Genomic DNA, 9,607 nt, shown 5'->3' on the forward strand with positions numbered 1-9,607 from the left:
GCTGCCCAGACACACTGTCAGAGGAAACCCAATCCTTCACTCCCTCTTTTTCTCCCCTTCCCCCTACTCTCCCATTCTTTCTTTCTCACTCTCTTTTGCCTCACTTTCCACATTCTGTCACAAAACCCGGGGTCTTTAGCATTTCTTTTAGATTGTTGAAATGTCAAATCTTTATTGTGTTCTTTCTCAGGGGATAAAAGTTTCTTTTCTGGACTTTTTCTATTGTGCTACTATTTTAAGCGACCTGCTGTGAGTAAAAGAAAAACCCTAGCCTTGATTTTTTTATATGATAGACACCTTTGTCATGTACCCGCTCTCTCCAGTTTGTTTTAGAGAGAGTTGGTATTGTATACATAAGTGCTGGGTCATGCAATGCAATACGCCAGTAAGGAAAGAAACGAATAAAGAAGTCTTTCTCCACCCATCAAGGCTGACAGGCGGTCTCTGGGTTTCTTTCATGTGCTGAATTCATCCTTACCATCCACCTGGATCAATTAACTGTTTGCTTCAGTGGCCATCAACCCCACAGTGTGGAACCTCAGCTCATTTAGTAGACAGGAGCTTTTTAAGTATAATAATTATATAATTATAATAATATATAAAATCAAGTATAATTGATTTTCTGGTTTTTAGAGACATGGAGATGTATGTATGGAGGTTTTTCATCTTCAGTGCTTATAAAAGGAAGTAAAAAAAAAATGTGTTTTCTTTTCCCAGGAAATGTCATCGCACTCCTCTGAAGGCAAATTTTATAAGAGGTGAGACAAACCTGACCAGCAGATCTCTCTGCCATACTGAAGCAGTGCTCTCTGTCCAAGCTGTCACGGGGAAAACGAAGCGCAACCTGTTTAAGGGAATTTAAAATATGACCTAAAGCACAGCCATAAAGTAGATCAACTAAACAAACCTCCAAAATTAGCTGCACAAACAGAGTAAGGTAGATCCCTCTGGGGGGATAAACTTGGCACAGTGGATCCAGTGTGACAGAGGCCCTTCTGGCAGCTCAGAACAATCCAAACGTTCCACTTCGGTGGAGCTGTCTTGCCCCCTCCATTACAAAAACTACACAAACCCATATATATATATATACATATATATATATATATATAGAGAGAGAGAGAGAGAGAGATCGGCCAATATATACATATATATATATATATATATATATATATATATATATATATATATATAGGCCTTGAAGACCTTTTGCTGGAATGACAGGCCACCTGAATCACACAGTTGTGTTGCTGGAGGAGCCTGCATGTGTACAGAAAAACCAGTGATCCAGTAAGCGTGTGGGTTCACTTCTCTCGCATAAAGTCTGGAGGGAGGTGCGCAGGAGACCCACATCTACAACCAAAAATATTCCAGTTGTACTAAAACAAAGCCTCAACTTTTAATCAAACTGAAACTACACCAGTCTCTATTTTCTAAATATCAACATTTTATTCAGTAATGGGTCGGCGCATTAACATTCTTTATTTGCATGGCACAAAAACCACAGAGTGTGTCACAGGCGAAAGGCTGAATCTGGTGAGTCTGCGTGCCTTGCAGATGGTCCGGCCTCACAGCAGCTGTGCAAATGAAAGACAGAGTGTCATTGAAGGAGTGAGAGAGATGGAAAGTTGGCCACAGAGGGAAAAGAGTAACACACAAGTTGCTAACTGAAAATGTAATGGAAAAAATAATAGCACGCTGAGATTTTGCTGAGAGAAAATGAATTTGTAGAGTATTTTCTCTGAATTTTGGAGAACAGTGTCAGTATTTGTGTCAAGTATGCCTATAATAATTTACATGTTAATGGTAAACTGCAAGCCATTGTTAGTCATTAAGGATTTTTCACTCAGTGCCAGCTAATGCCATGTTCTGCTTTTAAAATATTCACTTCATAATCTGAGAACTGTATCAAATGCTGTCAATCAATAGCCACCAAAACTGTAGTGGGGGAAAACAGCAGGTGACAGCATCCTGCTCCATGCTGAAAACACAAAAACATTTGCCCCTCCGGGGGGGGCGGGGTAAAAAGAACATTTGCCCGTTGGTGCTTGGAAGTGCAAAAAAAAAGTCTGTTGCATAAGTTTACATCGTAATTCTGCATGAGAAAACTGCATTACTTCCCACTTCTGGATACACTAAATGCTCCAAATTCTCATCTTAGAGTAAACATGTATCCGCACACAGTTTAACTATTATAAACAAGGCATGCTGTGATTCTTCGGTTATAATCGGGGCAATTACAGCTTCACACCGCCACGACTGTCGCTGAAGGCCCTTTTCCACTGTCCTCACCCCCCCGAGTAATTGCCACTACATGTAAATATCAAGTGGTTAGTGAATAATTAGTCTTTCATTGGCCAGCAATCACCTCTGGGCCCCGTCTACACTTTAGACCCCTCCCTCGTAGAGCCGCCCTGAAGACAGGGGCCCCTTTGAATGACAGCGCTTTGGAAGGAAGACGAATTTTTGTCTGATTTCTCGCAGCCGCAGCGTCGATGAGAAGCAGTCGAGGAACTCCATTCTAACTGAATGGATTGGTATGGGGAGAAGCGGACCTCAAACCACGGCTAAGCGGCAGCTTTGGGACTGTGTAACGTTGACGATGGTTTTACTTTCGCTGCTGTTTCGACCAGGTAAGTGTTGCTTTTCCACTCCGTGCTCCCCCACTCCTCCTAATGCCCTGCATGCAAAGCTGTGTCCCGGCAATGGAGGTGGTTAGGGAAAACTTTTCCTGCTGTTGTGTGGCTCAGATGTGACTCTTGTCAACTTTATGCTGCACTTGCATGCATTGTGCGGTAAGAGGTAATTAATGTGGGGTTGAACAGAGCGAGGTAAGCGGCCGTTGTTTAGCGGTGGTCGTCGGCTGCGGGGACAAAGTAGGTCCTGTCCTGCTGCTGCAGGATCCCAGCTTCCAGGCTGCAGCGCTGCTAGCAGAGCAGCACGAGTTGACTCGCTTTCTGGACTCATTTTAGGGTCAAACCGTCCGCTTTTCTCTTTCCACACAGGGACACCAAACAATCTGCTCCTAACCGCTCAGCGGCCAGCACGTTTTGGCACGCCCGCATTACTTCACTTATCTTTTTACCAACTTGTGTAAAGTTACGGCTTAGCTTCCCGTTAGCATAGCTCGCTAGCAGCTGGCGTCCAGCACCCACAATCAGCCCGAGAACAAAACCGCGGAGCTTTTCCCCCTTTTTCTTCTGTAGGCAGAAACACCGCAGACGGACACATTTCGTACTGTAAACAGCGCCCTGTCTTTCCTTTCACGTCTCAGTTGTTTGAGTTGTTGGAAAAACTTAGGAGGAGAGCGTGTTAATTCACCTATTCATGCCTCATTTAGCTACCATGCATGGGGGTCCAACTTTTTGGCCTCTGAACGTGTTGGTGGCTGCTTTCTCCCAACCCGGGATCAAAGACCAGCTCGGCTCAGAGGCATTCTTCATTTGGATTGTAAAGTTTAAGTTTTGTTTCTCACACAGGCGTTATATACATTTGTCTTGGTATGGAGATTTGTTTTAAACTCTATCGGTGGTATTATTTGTTGTGTTTACATGAGAAAATAACTACCATACTAGTGCGCATGCTTGTAAGCACTATGATAAAATTAAGATATTGTTTGTTTGTTGTGTGTTGTTTGTTTGTTTGTCTTAACAGAAATGCACATTACTGATATATACGCTTATTATTTCAAAGGAAGTGTTCAATCATGATGCCAAAAATAAACAGCAATCTTAGTGACTTCCAAAATAAAACCTCAGGTTCATCTTTGTTCAAGAGTTATGAGTCCACTAAACCCATCACGAAGCTGCCAAGTATGATGTGCTGTGTCTGTAGTTCTGTAGTAGTTGTAGTTCAAAGGTTATTATTGTAACCTATATGAACCACCATATCTGTCTGTTTTTGCATTTATGGCATTATTATGCTATAAAAAAGTTCACTGAGTTGGGCTCGGACAGAAACTCTGAGCCACGTCAGATACACTAATGCGTGATTTACTAATAGAAACACTCTTTGTGTGGTCACTTTGCTTTTCTCACGCTCTCGTGCTTCCCACATGGTCCCCAAACTTGTTGGTAGCTTAACTAAGTGCTCGAACATAAAGAGCCTTTGGGGGGCTGTATGGCTGTTGATGGCAAGTGATTGTCAAAAAGTGTCAATCACGGCAGACTCGGGTGACCTCTTAGCAAGGCGGGGGAAGGCCTGTTGGAATTCAGAGGAGGGATGCGTCTGACTTGACCTCTCGCACTCCATCTCGGATCAGCGCTGGTATTGAAGCGCATTGGCTGTGAGAGGCATTAATCATCCGGTGCACCAGACTTCTGCATAAGGGAAGAATTCGTGAAAAAAAACAAACAAAAAAAAACAACAACCCAAAAACATAGTGTTTACCGATGTGAAATCTCTGCGCTTATCTTGTCTTTGTCCAGGCTGTTTTGGAGATTAGGTGCAGCTTTGGAGTAAATACAAGATTATTCTGTTGCAAACGGAGAACAGTTTATTGCAGTTGATCTCACTCTTGCAGTAAAAGTGATGTATGTGTTGAGATTCTGGCTGATCCTGATCTGAAATGGAAATGTATCTACCTTGCAGCAGAAATTACTATCCCAGTCAGCGTATGAGACCTGATACCCAAAAGTAATGTGAACACTCTGAAAGGAAATTGACGAATAGCCACACTTTTTACTTTTCTCCCAGTAGTAGTTGTAGGTCTTTGTTTTCCTTGATATTAAATAACCCACTGGTGGATCATTACTTAACTGGAAGCCTTGAAACGGACCACCAAAAACTCTGCTTCACAGCCTATACTGCTCTTCCCATACGTTGAGCCTCACTGTGCCGTGCGTTGTGGCCGGACTTCACTTGCCTTCAGCAACAGCCAAAACCACATTCAACACCCTCCGCCAAACTAACACAGGTTGGTTTCCTCCTGCAGTGAGGCTACATGCTATTTCTGTGAGAGCTAGTTGGGGGAAATAAGTTTTGACTGACTTGGGAGCACAGTGTGGGATTAAGGCCTCGTGAGCTCACGCATTTGGGTTTTAATGGCTCTCCTGGTTGAGCTAAACTTGATAGTGGAAAAGCTGTGACTGCTGCCTCATGCACTGAGGTAATATGTCTGTAAATGTCAGATACATGGTAGGGCGTTTTGGGAGATTTTCTTTCTTTCTTTTTTTTTTTTCTGGTGCACATTAGTTGAACTTTTCAGCAATTATTTATTTTTTTCAGAGTGGGGATGAAGTGTTCTTACTCAAAAAGAGAAATTCCCCTTGCAACTGGCCCGATTGCAGTATAGTTTCGTGATCATCATGTTTTTTTTGTTTTTTTTAGCACACTGCCAGCAGTGTCGAATCCAGCGCTGTAATGCAGAGTATGTGGCGTCTACCTCACCGTCCAGTGGTCTGCAGGAGGACGTGGCTTTAGATGTGGACTACTGCATCGCCCTGCGGGCCTATGCCATGTGCACCCGGCGGCAGGCACGCAGCTGTAGGGGCGACCTGGTCTACCACTCGGCCGTGTTTCGCATTAAGGAGCTATTCTCTCAGCATAACTGTTCCAGCGATGGGCCGACCTCTTCCGACAAGGTCCCCAGCACGTCTCGGCCAGCTCTTTTAGAGCTCTGCAACTACGAGAATCGGGTCCTCGTGTCGGGCTCAGCCGGTCAGCAGAAGAAATACGCCCACTGTGGATTATTTGGAGACCCGCACCTACGGACTTTCAGAGATGAGTTTCAGACCTGCAAGGTCGAGGGGGCTTGGCCTCTGATCGATAACCGCTTCCTGTCTGTACAGGTGACCAATGTGCCTGTTGTCCTAGGCTCCAGTGCCACAGCAACTAGTAAGGTAAGGATAACATCAGAACAGCTGTTCCCAGCTGGGTCTGCACAGCTTAAATCTAAGAAATGCCCTCTTTTCATGTCTTAACTCGTTTAAGTTGCTCTTTCGTGTGCGTTTATTCTAACACAAAAATATGTGAAACTGCTCACAATTTAATTAAAGAAAATTAAAGAGTAGAGCAAAATTTTACTAAAATATCCCCAAAAATGTAAATCTCACAAACCCCTGGGGGAGGTGAAGCTCGCGTAGACACTCCAACTGGTCATGTTTAATCTGTGTAAAAAGTCAAAAACTTCCTCCGGCCACCTATGTCCATATTGGAGATGAACATTGATGTCATACTAAGTTTTAAACTAATGCCCTACACATTAGGATGTTTTTTTGGGGTGTGAGCTCAAGTATTGCCATAAAGTATCAAACATGTGAAGTTAATCGTCATTCCATGGTGCCTCTCGAGTCTCCAGCATTCCTCATGTCTTGGAGCTCCTTCAGATCTATGAGGGGAGAAGAGAGAGGAGGGGAGTCCTTCAGTGGTGTTGAATCACAGACATGCATGAGCGCTCTACCTTTAACACATGGGTGGTCATATGGTAGTGATTAACGCTCACTCAAACATTTTCCTCCACCGCCACGATCTGGAATGTTTTTTCACCCCTCTGGTCAAATAATTAACTCACTGCTTTTTGTGTAAATATGGAATCATTTGGAAAAATAAAGGAATAATTGGCCAAGAGCAAAGAGGCTTTTTTTTTTTTTTTTTTTTTTTAATTCTGGTAATTAAATAGGATGGTCTTTCTGGCCTGATTGTGGTATGTGTGCACGTTTTCTCTCTGTTTACTACTTAATATTTAGCTCATGAAGCTGAGTTTTTAATATTAATGTTTTCTCTTCCTTGTCTTTTGCCCAGATAGTTTAAAAAAAGGTGTCTCATTGATCAGGCATTACTCAGACATAACATAAACCAACAAACTATATAATGTTGTGTGATAGGATTGCTCGTAAAACTGGAAGCACGTCTTGGCTGTGCAGCCTGATGTAAGACTATAGTATTGGTGCATCTTTGCCAGCACCCACATGACCCCATCATGTTTTTTGAGTTGTTTTCAGCTGCCAGACCCAAGACAGGAACTCATTCATCAAATAAAATACAACCTTTAAGTGTAAACGTACCCACAACCAGCGCTTTGTCAGGATCTTTTCATGAAACGGAGGTTAGGCCCCTTTTTGAAGCTCAGCTGGAAGATGGAGGAGAGAAGAAGTGGAGGTTTTGGACAGTTATCTAATGCAACCTTTAGATAGAACATCCATGGACAGCTAGTTGAGTTGTACTAGTTCAGCATCAGTTGTTTGCTTTTACATGGAAATGAGTGATGATGGTGACACTTTGACCTCGATTAGCCCCCATTATGTTGCCTGTTTTCTTATATGAAACAGATTTTGTAATCAATATGAATTAATTGGCGAAAGAGTACAACAGAGACAAATCATTCTTTAGCAAGCTGAGTGTGAACCACTAACACCCTATGCATGGAAATATTTGGTTTTCTGCTGCCACCTTGTGGCCCTAAGTGTTATTACTTATTGGGCATCTGTTATTATCAGTTAGAGGAGTGATATGACTTGGAGAACCAGCAGTAGATGGTTGATGGAGAAAAGAGTAAAGTTTCAGTCAGTCACGCGACACTAATTGAATGTTTTTTGCCCTTATTTCAGATCACAGTGATCTTCAAGTCCTACCATGGCTGTACAGATCAGAAGGTGTACCAGGCCACCACTGAAGATCTACCCCTGGCTTTTCAGGATGGGACTCGCAGTGGCGGTGAAAGTGGCAGCCTGACCATCGCAGAGCGAGGTGGCTCCGGAGTGGGTCGGCAGGTGAGGATACAGGCCCGTTACATTGGCACCTCCATCATCATCCGGCGCGTGGGCAGCTACCTGACCTTTGCCATCCGCATGCCAGAAGACACCCTGGACTTTTCAGAAGACGGCGGCGGTCTACAGTTGTGCTTGCACGGCTGCCCACGCAACGAGCTCATCAAAGAGCACACGCTGGGCCATCAGAGCCAGCAGCCACGCCTTCAAGGCACCAACACAGAGCTGGGCCCTCTGCGGCCTCCTCACCAGATCTACACAGTGGAGCGAGCCACTGCCAAGTGTAGAGAGACTCTGCAGGTGGAGGATGTGTACTTTCAGTCTTGTGTCTTTGACTTGCTCACCACAGGAGACCCCGAGTTCTCCATGGCTGCATATGGTGCTCTGGAGGATTTGAAGGCACTGCCACCCAGTAAACTGAAGCAGAACTCACCGAGGCCCACTCGCCTTCAAAACCGAGGAGTGTCTCAGACTATCGCTGCTACTGCAACCAGCAGCTCATTGCTCTCACTCCTCATTCTGCTGCTTTTGTAAAAAAAACCCCACAGAAATAAATATGAATGACATGGATGCAGACGGATCATGGAAGCATTACAAGCTTGAGGAATTTGTGGATTTTGTGAACTTTGTTGTCATTTGAAGGATTTCGCACTCAGACAAGATTGCATTTCTTCCCCTTTTTTCCCTTCTGTGGATACATAGACGCACCACATCATTTGAATGAAAACATGAATGCATAAATCTCACACAATTTGGGGTCTAGTACACGTTTTTATCACATGAGCAGTTCATCTACGTTCAGTTTAAAAAGAAAAGTTAAGCTCACAGTTGCACGTAAAGGTTTTTGTAAATATTTCATTCACGTTCAGTAAGGAAGTGCACAACCTCTAAATGCTCCACCACGTGGTTTCTAGATCCTGAGTGGTCCAGTGTCAGTAGCACCTAACAGTTTAACTGCAAATATTGTGTATTTAATGTCTTTCTATTTCATCTGTTGTTTCAAAAATTGACATTCTAAATACACAGAATCCAACAACTGTATGTAAAAACTACCTATCTCTTAAAACCTGATTCGTTGGTATGATTTTTCACCAGTTCTGTTCTTTTCCTGTGAAGCGCTCCCTCTTCAAGCTGTTTGGCTTCCCGTTTTTAAAGGTTTAAAACACAAATCTTTATATAATAATATATTAAAAGAGTGTATATATGTGTTTTATATTATGTAAATTTGCCTGTGTATAGATGTTTTAACTGCAATATGTTTTCCATTTGTTGTGCTTAGTAGGTTATTTTGAGTCTTTGTAATTAAACTAATAAGTGTTTGTTGTATCTGTAATATTCTTTATTAAAGTGTTGGACACTCCAGACTAAGATTTGTTTTTTGTCTCTTCAGTCCTGTCTCAGCAGTTTTATTTGATAATGGAGCTCTTTTTTTCGTTTCCTGTCATTACACAAATACTTAGGATGATGTGTAAACGAGTCCGTCCAGGTGGAATGAACAGTTACTGCGAACATTGGAGCCACATTTAGCAATTCCACGTCATGACAGCAGTGCTGCTTTACAGTAGCTTTCTCCAAACGTGTGCCTGCAGTACTTGTCCTCTCCTGGTGGTGTCCCCAGTCCATAAGTCCTGACGGCTCCTGGTATAAAGACAGTTTTGACAAGCTGGCTGTGTAGCTGTAGGGATCCACAGTATGTTCTCAGTCCCCTGTGTAAATGTTACCTCAGAGTGCTGAGTTGGCTGCTGGCTTTGCTTTTGTCTGCCAGAATGCTGCATGGCTCTAAATAGGATTTAGTCTGTGGTTAACACCAGGTTAGAGTCAACAACAACACGCGGTGCTTATATTTGTACTCCATATGAACAGTGAGTGCTGCGATTAGAGCGAGAGAGAGCTGCGATCAGTTT

The 9,607-nt window shown here is 43.3% G+C and overlaps 1 protein-coding gene across 2 annotated transcripts; it reads left to right on the forward strand.

Annotated features, from left to right (window-relative positions):
* The first annotated feature begins 2,337 nt into the window (after positions 1-2,337).
* On the forward strand, positions 2,338-9,071 carry rgmd (RGM domain family, member D). Of its 2 annotated transcripts, none has more exons than XM_003451317.5 (3): positions 2,338-2,630; positions 5,326-5,837; positions 7,545-9,071. In XM_003451317.5, the coding sequence occupies exons 1-3, from the start codon at positions 2,537-2,539 to the stop codon at positions 8,235-8,237; spliced, it is 1,299 nt and encodes a 432-aa protein (XP_003451365.1). In that variant the 5' UTR covers positions 2,338-2,536; the 3' UTR covers positions 8,238-9,071. The 2 variants fall into 2 exon arrangements, with proteins under 2 accessions (XP_003451365.1, XP_025759023.1); XM_025903238.1 differs by lacking the exon at positions 2,338-2,630 and adding an exon at positions 2,677-2,792.
* The last annotated feature ends 536 nt before the right edge of the window (positions 9,072-9,607 follow it).

The sequence above is a fragment of the Oreochromis niloticus genome, linkage group LG23 (assembly GCF_001858045.2).
Source record: "Oreochromis niloticus isolate F11D_XX linkage group LG23, O_niloticus_UMD_NMBU, whole genome shotgun sequence".
Lineage (NCBI taxonomy): Eukaryota > Metazoa > Chordata > Actinopteri > Cichliformes > Cichlidae > Oreochromis > Oreochromis niloticus.